This window comes from Nicotiana tabacum, chromosome 6 (genome assembly GCF_000715075.1).
Source record: "Nicotiana tabacum cultivar K326 chromosome 6, ASM71507v2, whole genome shotgun sequence".
Lineage (NCBI taxonomy): Eukaryota > Viridiplantae > Streptophyta > Magnoliopsida > Solanales > Solanaceae > Nicotiana > Nicotiana tabacum.
The window spans coordinates 202533122-202551227 of record NC_134085.1 but is presented as its reverse complement, the minus strand read 5'-3'; the positions used below and the strand labels follow the sequence as shown (position 1 = coordinate 202551227).

Below are 18106 nucleotides of genomic sequence, written 5' to 3'. Positions count from 1 at the left end.
TAACCGAAAAAATCAAAAAACCGACATAAACCGAATCGAGAAAAAGCCGACTTAATTGGTTTGGTTTGGTTCTAATATTTGAAAACCGACTTACTTGGTTTGGTTTCTTTTTAAGGAAAAACCGATCCAAGCCGAACCATGAACACCCCTACCTCTAAGCAGCTTTCATATTGTTAGGGAAATGTACATTTTTAGGTGAACTTATTAGAGAAATGTATATTTTTTGCCACTCCTAAAAATAATAGCGATAAAATATATATTTTTTTATATATGCATATTATACACACTTTTATACATAATTACTTTCGGTCGACCGACCAATTTGTATTTTGCCCAATTTATTATTTCATTTACATTACAAACCCTAATTTAAGGGGCATATTGCCTTATTTAAAGGTTATAACAATCAAGCAATAGAAAGGTTTCCCTCGAATATAGTACTTTAGCTTGAGAAAACAAAAAAAAAAAAAAAAAAAATTTACCTTGACAATACTGGTTACTTATACAATTCATGCTATCACACAGCTATACACTGGATCGTAATTACTAATAAAACTTATCGAGAATACAAGACTAAATTTTAAAAGACAAAAATCCAAAAAAAAAAAAAAAAAAAAATAGCATCAAGGCCCTCTTCAAGTCAACCCGGGGCATTTGCATCTATACCAACTTTTTGGGTCATGTTTTAACTTGTGCTCACTTTGCAAAAAAAAATTGCAAGCGTATCCACTTTTTCGCGTAACTTCAGCATACGGGGTTGAAGTAGCAAAGACAATCACGCAAAACTTCAGCATTCTAGTAGACGGGCCTGAAGTAGCAAGTATGCTGAACCAAGTGTGTTGAAGTTTTTGTTTGTAATTGCTGAACTTAAGCATAGTAGCTGAAGTTTTGTTCTCTATTTGCTGAAGTTTTGTGTGTAATTGCTGAACTTAAGCATAGTAACTGAAGTTTTGTTCTCTATTTGCTGAAATTTTTGTTTATAATTGCTGAACTTAAGCATAGTAGCTGAAGTTTTGTTCTCTATTTGCTGAAGTTTTTATTTGTAATTACACTAAATAAGCTTAATTTTTTTTGTCATGGATTCATTAGTTTTGTCATTAAGCTTTTTCAAAAACTTCAGTAGAAGATGCTGAAATTATTTAGTTCATTTATAAAAACTTCAGCACTAAATAAGCTGAAATTTTTTTGTCCTGGATAAGCTTTTTCAAAAACTTCAGCAGAAGATGTTGAAGTTATTTACTTCATTTGTAAAAACTTCAACACTAAATAAGCTGAAGTTTTTTTGTCCTGGATTCATTAGTTTTGTCATAAAGCTTTTTCAAAAACTTCAGCAGAAGATGCTGAAGTTATTTAGTTCATTTGTAAAAACTTCAGCACTATATAAGCTGAAGTTTTTGAAAAAGCTTTCTAACATACTAGATAAATAATCAGATTGCCAATAGTATCTAAATCATAAATTTTGGAAACAATAAACGTGAAAAGAACAGAATTATCATGAAAAGAATCACTAAGTGTGACCTTAAACTTTCCGTACGTGAAAATATTCACAAATTATTGTCTACTAACTTACGTAATTATTTATAATTTGTTTTTAAATAATCTGATAAACATACTTATGGCAACCATCCCATGAACTGAAGTTTCATAGCAGCACCAACAGCAGAAGAAGAAAGAAGAAGAAGAAGAAGAAGAAGAAGAAGAAGAAGAAGAAAACGAAGGAGGAGGAGAAAGAGGGATGAAGTTATTTAAAAAAGTGGGTACAAATTAAAACTTTAAAAAAAAAGGGTATAGGTTAAATAGTGGGACCAAATAGGACGCCCTGTACAATTTTTATAGTCAACCCCCATCCCTATATAAATCCTAAAAAAAATTAAAGAATTACTCATATCTTCACATTAGCTGTTTACATAAATTCAACAAATATAGATTAAACTAAGGGTGTCTAACGGGTGGGCCGGGCCGGGCTGGGTAGGAAAAAGTTGAAACCGTCCCGATTTCGAACCGGGCCGGTTACGTGTTAGGGGTTACCGGGCTTAACGTGTTCGGGTTCATTCGGGTAAAAAATGGAATGTAAGGGTTACGAGTTCAAGGGGCCAGGCCGGGTCGGGTTAGTGTTGTTTTTTTTTTTTTTTTTTTTGTATTTTGTATAACTATTGTAATTTATATTAATATAAGTAAAAATATAAAGAATTCAATGAAGATGGAAAAAAAATTGCACTTATAAATTGCAAGTGCTATATTTATTTCAAAATTCATACTTACAAATTGAAAGGTTTACATTTAACAAGTAAATTAACGAAAAAAGAGTAAATTCAAAGGTTTTGCATTGCCTTAAACTCTAAAACCTTTAAAAAAATTTGAAATCTAGCCTTTAAACCGGTCCAGGCCGGGCCGGACCAGTTAACCGGTTCTACAGGAATTTTGGTTGATCGGGTTTGACCAGTCCGGTTAACCGGATGAATTAAAGTGAACGGACCAACCCCCTAACCCCTCCTCCTAAGTACCGGGCCGGGCCGGTCTGGGTTTCAACCAATCTGGGCCAGGGCGGTCCCGGGTCAACCCAGCCCGTTTGACACCTCTAGATTAAACTATATAGCCTATATACACCTATATTTAATTTACAGGAATTTTCGGTGCTAGTTACCCCCTAGATTCCACATAAGTAGGGTTGTTCACGGATTGATAGAAAACCGAACCAAACCGAAAAACGATTAAGTAAACCGATATTTTTCTTGATTTGGATTGGTTTTGGTTTTAAATTTTAAAAACCGATAATTTTTGGTTTGGTTTTGATTCTATTATAAAAAACCGAAAAAACCAAACCGAACCGATTAATTATATAAAAATATTAATAATTATTGATATATGATATAATATCTTTTCGTAAATAATTTTAAATACTTTATGCATTTTAATTATTATTTTGAATTTTGATTTATCCTACTTATATCTTAAAAGATTGTCTAAGCTCAAAAGAATAGGAATCGGCCAATTTTCTTTTCCTTAAGAGAATCTAATTCTCTAACCTACACACATACTTTTTCCTAATAAAAGAGTTAGGAAAAAAAAAACTATGACAAGAGTAAATAAAATAAACTCAAATTGCAAGACTATAGTAGTTAGAGCTTGAGAAAGTAAACTTTTAGTTTGTTTTTTGTTCATTTTTGTATAAACAGGTAAATAAATTTTCAGTTCCGAAATAAATATATAAAAAAGCATAAATTTAGCAAATTATTTTCAAATTGTTGTCTAGTGTTGTTTTACTATTATCAACTTATCATTAGCTTGCTAAGAACCGAAAAATCGAACCAAACCAACAACAACCAAACCGATGGTTTATATATAATTTGATTTGGTTTTGGTTTTAAAATTTTAAAAACCAATTAAATTGATTTGATTTTAGTTTTAATCAAAATCGGCCAAACTGAACCGTGAACACCCTGCGCATAAGTCCGCCTCTGCTTGTGAGAGGTGCCTTTTATAAACTTGTAAGTGTTAGAAGAAGAAAAAAATGAAATGGGACAAGTTTGAATAGTGACTTGAAGAAAAGGTGTTAAGAAGTCAACGCATAATTAGGTATTTCACCAGCAACTTCTCTCAAACTCAATTTTCTCTTTTGGGTCAAAGAATAAAGTTGTATAAGGGTGTAAAATAAAGAAGATATAGATAGATACATACTTAAATAAATAATTGCATTTGGTCATTCAGGTAAAATTGATCAACAACCGCTAGACTTGTACTATTGCCAAACCACACATATCTTTTACAAAGGGGTTGGCACGACTTCTACAACATTTTTCAGCCCCTTATTGGGCAAAATGAGGATTCTACGCAATATGTACATGAACGTGATGCATAAATTTCATTCCTTGAGAGTTTCTTTTTAGAAGAAGTTAACATCGATAGCGTAAAAAAAAGTCAACGTAGTTGTCCATTATCAGAAACCACCATTATGATCAGCAGGCGTGAAAATGTAGCTAGAACTATCAATCCAATCATTGTTGCAATCAACTAACTGTTCTGATGCATCTGTTAAAATTGCGTTCAGTTGATAGGATCGCAGCTGCTGATAAAGAACATTTGGATATTGATCCACCACTGTTTCTCCTGTTCATATCAGAATTCATTACTATATTATAGAAACCAACAAACTGTACTAAAATATAGAACATTGACTGTTATTATTAATTCCAAAAACTTGAGCTTTTCGAAAAGGAACTCTTTATATATACAATCTTTACCAAGTACAACTAAATTAAAAGCAACTTTTTGTGCATGGTGGCCATATAATATGATATTAAGGTACGGATTAGAAATTGAAAATATACGCATATATATATATATATATATATATATATATATATATATATATATATATATATAAAGTACCTTGAGTTAGCAGTGCCGGCCCATTCACCCGAGCATCAACTTCTTCTAAGGAACTCCAATTGGCATAAGCATACTTCACCAAATTCTGAATATTGGCCTAAAAATACCATGATATAGATATTATTATAACTATTTAAGTTAAAATATACAGTAGCTCAAAGTGAAAATTCGATCGATAATTCAATATGTTACCCTTTGTATTCCAGTTAAATCACGGGTAGGGCAAATCTGGCCATCAATGATTGCCCTAACAACTTGACATATTGGACTAAGAAATAGAGTGTAGTTTGCTCCACTGGCCACATATAACTTAGATCCCTTCTCACAACTATTTGCATGATTGTATGTCGCATCCCAAATTTTGTCTGACATTCCTCTTCCTAGTATCTGTGAAATCATAAATAATTAAGTTTCAGTTGATTTATAAAAAGATTCTTTTTCATACTATATAATTTAGATTTGTTTATCTCATTTTTTCAGTAGCACCTTAATCAATTAAAGGAATATTCTAGTGAAGAGGCTTACAGTTCTAAGCTTTGGTGTGTCAACAGTGGCCAACTTCAAGAAATCTTGTACAGTGTTGATTCCATTTGAAGACAGCTTCTTATGAAAAGTTCCATCTTTTCCAATCTTCTCAAGCCGCCACACTTCATCTCCTAGTGCTGGTGGGTAATGTTTCTTGTACACTGTAATATGTTACATATCAAATTTATGAGTTTAATTATAAAAAAAAATTACAACACTATTAAGTTACCTATATGATAACTACAAATAATAATCAGCAAAAACGAAACTAAAAACCCGAAAAATAAGACAGATTACATGTTACCTTGGAATAACGAACGAGTCATCGATGCATATTAGCTTTGACTACTAAAAAAGATTATATTGAAAAGAGAAATAGCTTACATTCTCCGCGGTGATCTTTAACCCTAAAAGATTCAGTAATGGCTTCTGTAATCTGAACAGTAGTTTGACTTGTTCCAATTTGAACCAATTTTGCACCAAGCCTAAATTTTCCGCTCCGAATCCAGCTCGAATTATCAGTAAATTCAATTTCTCCAACAGAAACGACGCCGTCACGCATAGTGAAATTGAGTTCACCGGCAAGCAATGGCCTCCTTCCGGTTCTCTCCTTAACGATGCTTTTGTTAAATTCTTCATGAGTCCAGCTGGTTTGATCATTTTGTTTTGAATTGAAATCTCCGTCGAGTATGACGATTTCAACTTTGATAGGATAAGGTAGAGCCGTCGGAACCAAGCCTTCGCCGCTTGTATCCACCAGCAGAATTTGGAGGTTGTGGCCGTCGCCGGCGACAATTTTGCTGCCGGTGAAAATTGTGGGAGAGAGTTTTTTATTGAAAGTCAGGCGAAGATTAGATGGTTCTAAAGCTTTGATTCTTAGTGAAGGAGATCTCGTTATGGTACGACATGAGTAACGCCTTAATCCACTTTCCACCTCTTCATGAACCTGTAAATTAATTTCACCAATTATCATGAGTAAAGTTTAATTACTTTAAGCTATGAGATTTGTCGCTAATTTTCAATATAATTTTTTGATAATCTATCATTAAATAAGGTTAGCAACAATTTTTTTTATTTAGCTACAAAACAGTTAATTTTTATTTTTTTAGTAGTAAAAGCTTGTGAAATTAAGTCGTACCACTCGACGGAGCATAGGTTCCAAGGCGGAAGAGACGTTGTCTAAGAATTTCACCATCACCACTTCTTTAATGACACTACAAAATAACCCAAAAAAGGATAAGTTAGATTTCAATCTTTGAGAAATATTAGAAAGAATTAAAAGTAGTGATCTATGATAAGGGAACATACGAAGCAAAAGAAGGTGTAGTTCTGATGCGTTTGTAATTTGGTTGGTTTGGGTCGGTATCGGAGTCATCAAAAAACCGTTTAGCAGCCATTTCTGTATTGAAGTGTGATAAGATGAAGATTTTTTCAGTATAAAGCAGTAGAAATATGGAGCTTAGAGAGATGACGAGGGATGGGATAAGTAGGTGGATATGAAGACTAGTTTATTTATATATAAAGTGGTAGGAGCCTTGATTTAAACTGAAAAGTGGAGAATAAATTAAAAGCATAGGGTTATTTGTAATATTAACGGTTTAATTGGGTAATTAGAGAAGCTTCGTGGAATGAAGAAAGAAACAGCTAGGCAAGAGAGGCTTATGCTCAGTGACCTAAGGCAGCCTGATGTAACGACTTTAACGTCAAGGCCATCTTCAAGTCAACCCCCATATAAATCCACACACACACACAAAAAAAAAGAATGGCATCTTTATGTTAACACAAATTCAATAAATACATGAAACGTATGTTTTTTAGACAGATTCTGATTACTTAACCATAATTATTTAATTGCATATATTTTCAAATCAATTTGTCGCTAAATTAACTATTAATATAATGTAATTTAATTAAGCACTAAACGTGAATAAGTATTTGGTACAGGAAACAAAAATTATTCAAGACTGAGGCCCAGTCTAGCGAGATCGGAAGGGTTAGTGTTCTCGCAAGGAGGAATACTCAACTTGTTAGGTTAGCTTCATTCACGAGGAGAGAAAAACTGGTTATTTTCAATCTCTATCACTATTCGCTCAAGATAGAGAGTTCGATTTCAAATCAGTTAACTTTATTGACCTATAAATTGTTAGAATATACTATAAGCCATGCGTATTGTTATAGTATTTTTTATGAACAATTATTTATTTACTTGTTTAAATTCAATAAAGTTTCATTTTAAATAGATCATGTATTGGTTTGTGCGTCCATTGCTTACATAGTAGATGATTTAGTGTATAGAGTTAGCTTCGGTTCTTGTAAGACATAAAAGTTAATGTTCACAATCTAACGATGGAATTGGACAAATCATCGGAATGATTGTAGCACAAGATTAAATATAATTTATCTTGATTATGGGAATGGTTTAATTCCAACTTCTTGTGCTAGTACATTTTGTATGTATTGAACGGATCAAGTAGAGATGAGTATTTTATACTGACTTTATAAAATAATTTCTCTAGTCCATTTAATGTACTTATACTCTTAATCCTGATATAATTATTATTAGCTGTGTATGTAACTTGTTGTTTTGATTTATTAAAAGGCGAGATTCTTTCGCGAGTCAATAAGCCTGGTAAATTGGATAACAATGATATACATTGGCGATGTAATAATTAGTTGATGGAATCCTTGTCTCGATTTTGAGATATGAAAGCTTATAAGTTTTCATGTGTAAACCCGGCCGGCGGATTTTGTATCCGACACATGAAATAAGTTAAGTGTAAGTCTAAAGGAAGTAATCAATAAATTAAATAGTCAGTAATTTAATTTGATTGATTAGTATCTGAATCTTAACATGGGGAGTTAAATAAGGTTTTATGGAAGAATTTCAAAATTGAACTAAGGAGTGCAATTACGAATTTTTAGTGGAATAATTCGTAATTTACTATGATAATTTCAGAATTTCGAAATTAATATCATAATAGGAAGCCTTGTTAATTAAATTCTGTGGTTCCTACTGTGCCTAAATAATAGAAAATAGTGGAAACTGTTACTTAGTGGGAAAAAAATGTGGAAACCGTCCCTTAGTGGGAGAAGGAAACCTAACAGGTTTTGAAAACGATTTTGACCTAAAACGCATCTATATATATGGATATAAGGGCCGGACGTTTTTGACAAGATTCTGACTGCGGTTTCTACTAGAATTTTGCCCACCCAAAATTCTCCAGTTTTTCCGGCTATTGTTTGGGTAACACAGTAGAAGACTGTGGAAATCTGCTGGTGTGTTTTCAACTGAGGAACTGGAAAACGACATAGATTTATTGTGTTTACGCTTCAAGAGGTAATCCTAAAATCTCCATACGTGCTAGTTGTTTAGATTACACGTGAATAAGATTTTGTTATTGATTCCGCTGTAGGTATATATTCCAACACAAATTTGCTATTATGCAATTCAACCCTTCCTCACAATTAACAATTGAGACAAAAGCAAAAAAAAACGTAGATCTGGACAAGAAACTAGTTATTAACGACATATAGGAGACAGTACTTATCATAGGCTATAAAATTTATTTAGGAGGTAGATAAAGGTACAAATATAATAAAAGTAGTACTAGTTTTGTCTATCTAACTAATATTCAAAATTTAAAGTTTATGAATTTTTATAGTAACTTCAAATTAATATTATAATAATAATTGAGCTTATCGTTAAATACTTTTAGATATTTAATTTTAAAATTTTTTATATGTACAACGTCCGGACAAATACTATAGATCCGCCCCGACCTACCCACCCCACAAAACACACAACACACTCAAGAGCCGACCACAAGATTGGGACAAGAGAAAGCCCAAAAACGCCACATATCCACACATAACGACCTTCCTTCCCAACCCCACACTGCAACCACACCCCACGGAAGCAGAGTTAACTTTTGTTAATTAATTGGATATATTTGACTATATGTGCCTAGTTACTAGAGTACTAGAGACTGAGACACTTTTGTTGATTATAATAAAAGAACGTTACATAGACTTACAAGAAAAAGGTGAATAGGATATGAAAATAGAGTGTTCAAACTGAACCGAAAAAATCACACTAAATTGAAAAATTAAATCAAATCGATTAAAAAACTCGACTAAGTTTGGTTTGACTTGGTTTGATATTGAGTAAAAAAATCCGAACCAAACCGACATATAAATATATAAATTTTATTTATATTTTTAAGACTTTATAGTGATTTTTCTTTAGAAAATGTAGAAATATTTGGGATCATCTCATGTATTAACCTTGAAAGCATAAATTAACGAAAAATTATTGTTAGACGACTAAGAAAATAACTATCATGTGTTACTAAAAAAATTCTCCCATTAGAATATTTTAATAGATCATATGTTTGCCAATTTTTTTCATATTTACTAAACATATATTTACTTATCAAAGCTTTATCTATAATTTTAACAAAGTAAGATTGAAATAGTATTCATATAACAAAAAAACACCGAAAAACCCGACAAAACCGAAACAATCCAAACCGATATAGTTGGTTTGGTTTGGTTTGATTTTGATAAAAACCGAACCAACCCGATCCATGTACACCAGAACCACGTGTGGATGTATATTTTACTTTTAATTATTCCTGAGTTTCTTGGAAAAAAGTATATTTTGTCCATTTGAAATAAATTTCATTTTTGCTGCTACGATTATATAGAGAAAATAATTTCATATGCCCACTTACAATTTAAAGGTAAGAAAATAATCTTACAATATAATGACTTATAGATATATTTTGTGTTAATTTTTTACTTATTACAAGCAAACTGTTGGATTTGGTTAAGAAAAAAAAAACAATATGAATAAGGAACAAGAAAGAACATTGATATAATTGTTGGTTGGGGGTTGGGAACTATTAAAAGATGATAAAGAAAATGATTGATTTAACGTTTATGTTAAGTTCCCAACTAAATTAATTAAAACAATAATACTTTCTTGCTGCTCAAGAAAGTGATTATATATACTACTCCATGTGATATGCATGTCATACCCATACTATCTGTATTTCCCCAAAACATTAAACTCGTATCAATAGCTAAGGGCCCCGATCACAATTATATAATAACATGGGACCTGAGTGTATTAAAAAGATCCCAATTCCCAACATATATTTTTCTTTATAAAGAACAAAGAAAAACAAAAGGGAAATAATAAAAATTTTGATCCCTCTATTCTATATATGCTAATATTATGAACTTTAGTTTGTACTCCTCCCTATGTTCACTTTTGCTTGACATGTATTGTAAAAATAGATTTTCATTTTTACTTGTCACTTTACGCATATTAAGAGAAGACAAATTTTTTTCCTATTATACCCACAATATTTATTACTCATTTCAAATTATTTTCTCATATCCAATAAAATATGTGTTTATCTCGAAAATACGGTAACAATTAAACTTGATTTGTGGTTTTAAAGATACGTGATTTAGTTCAATACCAGTTAGTAATCAACAAATATGAAGTAGAAATGAAAGAAACAAGTGAATCAATCCAATGTTGCTCAACTGCGGTGACCTCGAGGTGGGCTTAGAACAATAAGAACAATTCTGATGAACAGTAGGCAAAAAGTAGAGAGTATATTCTTTGCTCATTGATTAGATTATCTTACAAATGATTGGGACCCCTTTATATAATAAGGAAACCCTAAATAAGGAATATTTCTATTTACAGTAAGGAATATTCTTAGTACAGCTATGTAACCGCCTAGTACGGAATCGTATAATCCTATTGCGAGATTTGCGCCATGATCTTGGGGACGTGGCAGGAATCTAGCTCATTCTGTTATAAATTCATAACAGTACTATTCCGGGGTCGAGCATACTTGACCCTTGGGCATTGCATCCTATCTTTGAGCTTGGGTCTGGTCCTTCGAGCTCGAACTCGACCTTGCCTGAACTCGGGCTCAAGACGACCCCTCGAGCCTATAGATCGGAGGCATACGATTTCGAGCGTATACAGATAGTCTTTGCGTTTCTTAGAATAAGATGATAAAAACGACTTGAGTCTCGATCTCCTCGATGTCTCGATCATGATGCCAATCTCGTGATGTTAGCGTTTGAAGTGATTGAAAGGTCGTGTCTGCATGGCTTCCTAGGTCATTAATTAGAGGCGGCTGACGATCGTCCTTTTGGCTTCCCCAATACGCTTAAGTGACTTGTATAAATAGGCCAACTTCACAATTTTGCAAACTTTACTTCTCAATTCGTTCCCAAATCTTGTTAGCTCCTTCAACTTCCCTAAGACCACACTTCTCTCAACTTGTTCTTTACCTCATCATCAACCTTCTCTTCTTTACTTGAATCACAATGGCTAAAACATCCAAAACCGTTCCCCAACAAGAAAAAGCCTCTTTGTCATCACGGCCATCGAGAAGTAAACCGTTGGTGCCACCTCGCATCGAGGAGTGCATTCCCCCATCGTGAGAAATAATATTCGATTTCAAAATTGAAAAACCTGTATCGACATTAGGCCGATGTGAGCCCATGTCTCGATACATCTGTTTGATAACCAAGGATGAGCTTGAGCAGGTAAAGAAGGATTGCAACTAGGATGACAAAGATGTGGTGATTCCTTCCCCAGAAGAGGACATTACTACCCATAAAATGGGGTACTTAAGCGTGTAAACCTACCCATTCACGTTGGGCCCCACAAATCCTAATCTGGATCCTATAGATCCAGTTATTCTCGACTTCTGCCAACGATACCAAGTGACGCTTGGCCAGATCTACCCTTCATTCTGGCAAATTGTTCATTTGATTAGATTCTTCTCGAGCCAAGTCAAGGGGATGCCTTTCACCCTTGACCATCTGATCAGGATGTACAGTCCTCGACTATACTGAGGTGGCTTGATAAAATTGCAATGCCGATCCTCAAAATCTCTATTCTCCAGCATCGATGAGGACAAAGACTGAGGATTAATGAGCCGGTTTGTCCGAGTCAAGACCTCTAACCTGATTCCTGCTGAAAGGATGCCATTCCCCGTGCAATGGAACATGAAAAGTATATACATAGTAACTTGCTTCCCTTTTTTATGATTTTATCTTCTTCTCAATATGACCCCTTTTCCGATGGTGCAGCTGCCACTTGGTTTCCAGGAGCGGTCCCAGACCTCGAAGGTTGGGTCCGCAAGCAGGCCTCTACTTCTTCTTATGCGGAGCGCTGCTGGCACGATTTAGCCAAGGGCCGATGGGAGGCAAAAAATCACGGTGAGTTTTCTTGTTTGTTTACTTGTGTTTCTCAATGAAATACTTACTTTGTCTTTATGTAGACCTTGGAGACGCTGTCGAAAGGTGGCCACCCGTACCTATTGAAGAAGAGATCCCAAAGCCTCCCAAAGAAAAGAAAAGAAAAGAAAGAGGGGGTCGTCTGCAAATACCCCGAAGCCGAAGAAGAGCACGGTTCAAAAGCCTAAAGCCGATACTGTGGCCTTATCTCCAAAAATGGCTCAACGCCTACGGGACCAGAAAGAAGAAGAAGATGACGACTGCATGTTGGTTGCTCTTAAAAGACAAAGCAATGGTGCTTCGAAGTCTACCGAACTGGTAGTGGTAGATGTGGTTAATTTTAGAACCGAAGAAATCTTCGAGGGAAGCTCAAGCAAAGTCCCCAGCCCATGGGGCAGCAAAAAAAGCACCTCATTTTGGAGGTCATTTGGAGGGTGAGACCGAGGGGCTCGGTCCCGAGCCCCTGAAATAGAAGGTCACGCCCCGAGTGGATCACTTGGGGTAATCAATGTATATGATTCGCCTCCTGGACCTGAGTTCTTTGAGGGAATTTCCGAGATGCTCAGAACATGGGAACTCTCGATATGGGGACGCGCCATGAAGGGCATGATATCTTTCCGGAATGTCTTGCTGGGATCGAGGATGGCCCCGACCCAGATACTTCTTTCATTTTCGATGAGGCCCGGTGACTCATCAAACAAGTAAGTATTTGTCCTTTGAAATCACGCTTGTACTTTATCCTTGTTATTTTGAATCTAGCCTATCCCTTTTTGTGAAGGCCATCGTGCTTCATAAGAACGCATTCTCGAAGTCTCGAGCTGAGCTTGCTCGATGTGGGGCCGAGATTAAGAAGACCTCGGAATAGAGGGACATTCTTAAAATCCTCTATGACAAGAAAGAGGGGGAGATCAGTGATCTCCGAGTTGAATTGACGAAGGCTTGTCAAGAACGGATCGAGCTCGTTGAAAAGGTAATATAGCCTTTGAGGTTCTGTCGTGTATTTGTTTGTTTTGATGACTGATGCTTCAATTTCACAGTTTTAGCAGAAGGGTGAGTTGGTGGAGCAACTTCGAGAGGAGCTAAAGATGAAGGAGGACGAGACCCTGGGGTGGAGGCATGGCATGGACAGTCTCGCCTCTGAGAAAGAAACTCTTAGAGAGTAGCTGGCATCACTCGAACTCTAGTTTCAAAGTGTGAAGGAGGAGAGCCTAGATCGAGACCGCGAAATCGAGGAGCTTAAAGCTAAATCCACTTCTATGCTGGCCAAAGCTAAATTTGACGCTGAGGCAATTATGTCTTTATACCGAACCGACACCGAAGCAGCTAACACCCGGGCAAGAGATATCTCTGCTGCGGCTGAAGTCAAGTTATCATGTGCACTTGACCACGCCAAGCGACAGTCCCGGAGAGAGATCCTCGAGGAGGTGCATACTCGCGACTTCAATTTCTCGGCCGATATTGAAAAGGTAAAGGATTTGGAAGAAGAGGTCGTCGCTTTGCTTTCTAATGACGAGGATACAGGCATTGGCTTTGATAGTGGAGGACACGAAGATGAAGACCCCGAATATAAGGCTCTCGAAGGCGCGACTCCCGGAGATGCAGGTGGCGAGGATGCGGCCTGGAGTAGTTTTAGGTTTCTTTATTTTGTTTTTGTGTAAGGACCCCTCGTGGGTATTGTAAATATTTTTTGCAAGCGTCTCTTTAGAAATACAAAAGGACCTTTTTATTTCAGTTTTGGCTTTGTGTTAAATCTCATTTTGTCTTCATTTGTGAAATTTTTTAATTGTGTGACTTAAATTATCAGTCTGGGCATTAGTTTGGACTCAGAACATAATAAACCCTTAGGTTTTTATTGATCAATATAATACCCCATAAGGTTTTAGATAATCCTGGAGCTAAGCTTAAATCAATTTGATGTGAGCTCGGAATAATGGGACTCTTGGGTCCGAGTTGAGTGAGTGTCACACCTCCTTTTTCCGCACCCGAGGGGGTGCAGGGGAGTTTTTTCCAATTAAAGGACAATCGAAACGGGATTGGTTTAATTATTTCAGAGTCACCACTTGGGAGATTTAGGGTGTCCCAAGTCACCAATTTTAATCCCGAATCGAGGAAAAGAATGACTCCATATTACAGTCTGCGTACCAGAAATCCGGATAAGGAATTCTGTTAACCCGGGAGAAGGTGTTAGGCATTCCCGAGTTCCGTGGTTCTAGCACGGTCGCTCAACTGTTATATTTGGCTTATTTATCTGATTTTAAATACAATATGAACTTATGTGCAAATTTTATCTTTTAACCGCTTTTATCATTATTATTATTTTACAAGAATGTGAACATCGCTTAAAACATGTCTTTGGACTATGTCACATGAAATGCACCCACAATCCAGAACGTATTTTATTTGATGTTTTGGGATTTGGATTTGGGTCGCATGAAATGCACACCCAAGTTTAAGAAAGTAGATTATTAAACGCGCGCCTAAAGAGACTAACGTGTTATTATCTTTAGGGAAGGCAGTGAAATTCACTAAACGGTCCATCTCAAATTCTAAGTATTTATTATGACTAATTATTGAGGGCCCCGCAGTTTGCATTTTTATTTGGCGAGGCTCGTCTCATTCATTATTAAAAAAGGAATTTGCAACGTCATGGAAATGCATCTCATACCACGTCACAATCAATGTACCCGTGATTAGAGACACATTTCGATTTCGTTGAGATTTGGATTTGGGTCACATAAATGTGCACCCGAGTTTAGGGAGATAACATTATTCAAGGCGCGCCTAAGGCAACTAGCGCATTATTATATTGGGTAGGGCCGTGAAATTTGCTAACGGCCCGTCCCGGAATCTAAGTATTTAATATATACATTTAGAGGGCTCCGCAATCTGTGCATTTTTATTTTTTTGGCGAAGCTTGCCTCGTTTTTCTTTTTATTTTTATTTTTATTTTTTTTACCTTGCGATGGACATAGAATTTGCTAAAATGACACACGTAGGATTCTGATTTCAAAGGATTACTCCTACCAACGGTTTAAGCCCATATTTACGCAACTCCTAAGAGCATGGCACTAGACTATGTCCATTGAGCAAAATCGCGTAAAAATAAATCTATAACCTAACTTCAATGTTCCCTAATAATAAAAGTAACAGAAACAAAACTTAAACAAAACAACAACAAAAAGAAAACTAGGCATAATTATGCACCTTTTGCCAGAATCTCAACCATAGGATCATATCAAACGAAGCAAGTGAATAACCATATACATATGAGCAGGGAACAACTAAAAGTCTACTGAAGCAACGAGGGAAAATGCCAACAATGCCTCAAACAAATCTGAAAAAAAAAACAACTAACTGCGAGGCAGCGTTATCCTTGAAACGCGACGAACCGTAGGCGGACCTTGACGCCTCGGACAGCGACCTCGACGTACCGGACCTCGACGAGCAAAACAAACTCACCGGACTGAAGCAACGGCTGAGCTACTCAGCAACGCAGCGACGCATCAACAGCTGCTGTATTTTTCGACGCAGCAACTGTTGTGTGAAGCTGCAACATAAGGGGTCGTTGGAGGTGAGGAAAGGAGCAGCTATGGAGGGTCGTTCGTGTAGTGACGACGCAGCAGCAACAGCTGTGGTCGTCGGATTTAATGGAGGGAGTCCGGACAGCTTTGATGGAGCTAGGAGGAGTGGACGTGGGCTGATGGTTTTTGACAGTAGGGTCGAGGGTTATGGAGGGTTGTTAATGGTGGTCGTGAGTCGGAGAGGGAGCTGGGGCGACGAACGGGAAAGCAACAGTCGTTGCTGCTTGACAGAGGCTGGACGCAGTGGAGGAAACTGGTAGCGGCAACAATGGTGGGTTTCGCGGAGGTGGTGTTTGGTGTTTGGACGTGAGGAGATGGTGGTTCTTGGCGACGGGGGGTGCGACGGGCTGTTTGGGCAGTGGTCGACGGAGTTGGGAGGAGCCGGGGTGGTGTTTGGACGGTGTCGAAGGGCAGTGACGAACGGGAGGGAGCTGGGGTTTAGGCGTTGGGGGGGTCTCCATCGTTAGGGTTTTCAGTTCTTCTTCCTTTTTAGGAAGAAGATGAGTGAACAATACTTTTTTTCTCAAAAAAATTCAAAAGTCCCCCTCCTCCAAATGTTTGTCCGTGTATTTGACATGGCTTTGCCCAGGGAAATGAGCCCACGCGTGGTGGGGTTCGAGACTTGTGTCCCCCACGCGTGGTGGGGTTCCCCATGTGTCCTGGACTCGGTTTATTATGGGCTAGGTCCGAAAATTAGGCCTAAAACCGGGTAGTTTGAACCCGAATATTATCCTTTTGCCCGGCCCCGAGAAATAGGAACACGTTGCTTAACTAGTCCTATGTAAGCAAAATAACTACCAAAAATAAGACTAGTATTTAAACAAAACTATATCTTTTTAAATATTTTTTCAAGATTTAAAATAGCTACAAAATATTAATAAAACTATTTTTTGTAATTTTCGTTTTTTTTAAAGACAAAAATATGAAGTAATATTTTTTTTGTATTTTTCAAAATTATAATGACTGCAAACATTAATAGAACTATATATTTTTGTAATTTTCGAATTTATATAAAGTACCAAAATAAAGTGCAATTTTTGATTTTTCAAGTTTATGAGGGATACATAAACTAAAATTTATATATATATTTTTTGTAATTTTTCTTTTGCGAGAAAATAAAGTAAAATTAGTCAAAATAGCTATATTAGTCCTAAATTAAATATTTTAAGCTAAGAACGTAAAAATTCCCGGGGAGGGTCAAAAATCACGTGCTTACAGCTGCCCCTCTTTGACTGGAAACACGAAGAGTTTTCCGACAAAGAACGACTAGACGTGTTTTTGACCCGACCATTACTTGGACGGACTACACTGAAGGAAAGGGAGGGAATGTGACCGAGCCCTGGTATCTGAGCTGCCTACATATCCTTGGTTATACAGGAATCAGGCCACGTGTAGTTCGGATATGAGAGAGATAGTGAAGTGTACCGAGGTGAAGAGCCGATCGAGGTGCCGTTCCGTTGAGGTTCCGGTCCGCGGTCCTGTCATTACAACAAAAATGAAAACTGGAAAAAGACTAACTGTAAGCACGTGATTTTTGCTTTACGAGCAACCGCTCCAAAAGAAAATTTCAAAATATATATGTGTGCGTCGTCCGTGTTAGGTTGTGATTTAACTTACTTAAACATTTTTATTTTTATGATAATTATGTTGAAGTGCTATATTGTTATTTGTTTTAATTTCATTGGTTTTATTAGTTATTTTTATTTTTATTTTTATTTTTCTTTAAATTGGAAAACAAAAGAAAGTTGAAATCGGTTGGGCCCAAATAAATGAAACAAAAACAGGCCCAAACCATCACTCAGCCCAGTCCAGACCAGGCCTGCCCAGGCACCTCCTGAAACGACGTCGTTTTCGGGCAAATCAATCTGAGCCGTCCGTCCCAGCCGATCTAACGGTTCATGACCTCTTTCAGCGACCCATGTTCAAACCCGACCCAAATAACCAGCCTGACCCAACCCCTCACTTAAACCAAACGACCCCGTTTAACTACCAAACGACCCCGTCTCATTTCCCACCCTCAGATCCAAGCCGTTGAGATCATATGATCTAACGGCTCAGATCCGATCAACCTCCCCATATATAAACTCAGCCCTTACCCCGCACCCCCTATACCAACCCCACCCTTCATCGTCTCCTTCCCTGAACCCTGAAACCCCCAAACCCTAGCAGCCGCCCTAGTCTCCTTCGCCATTAAAGCCGGCGGCACGAACGCCGGTGACCACCCCCTGAACACCCTAAGACCCCCTCACTCCCCTGAACACGAATCCACTAACCACGAACCTCGAATCATCTCCTATCGTCTCGAATCTGGATTTGAAGATTCGAGACAAAACTCG

The 18106-nt window shown here is 36.8% G+C and overlaps 1 protein-coding gene across 1 annotated transcript; it reads right to left on the bottom strand.

Annotated features, from left to right (window-relative positions):
- Positions 1–3673: 3673 nt before the first annotated feature.
- On the bottom strand, positions 3674–6584 carry LOC107830019 (protein SAR DEFICIENT 1). Its single transcript, XM_016657491.2, has 7 exons — positions 6223–6584; positions 6053–6128; positions 5299–5860; positions 4915–5075; positions 4582–4776; positions 4390–4486; positions 3674–4107 (listed from the first exon to the last, which is right to left on the bottom strand). Exons 1-7 carry the CDS (start codon positions 6309–6311, stop codon positions 3938–3940), a joined length of 1350 nt encoding a protein of 449 aa, XP_016512977.2. The 5' UTR covers positions 6312–6584; the 3' UTR covers positions 3674–3937.
- Between the last annotated feature and the right edge of the window lie 11522 nt (positions 6585–18106).

Bases quoted from the DNA above. Each gene is read 5' to 3' on its own strand.
- LOC107830019 (XM_016657491.2), bottom strand. From the start codon at position 6,311: ATGGCTGCTAAACGGTTTTTTGATGACTCCGATACCGACCCAAACCAA. The intron at 5,076-5,298 runs GTAAGCTATTTC...AACATATTACAG, and splicing joins TAAAGATCACCGCGGAGAAT to TGTACAAGAAACATTACCCA. The intron at 4,777-4,914 runs GTAAGCCTCTTC...ATGATTTCACAG, and splicing joins ACACACCAAAGCTTAGAACT to ATACTAGGAAGAGGAATGTC.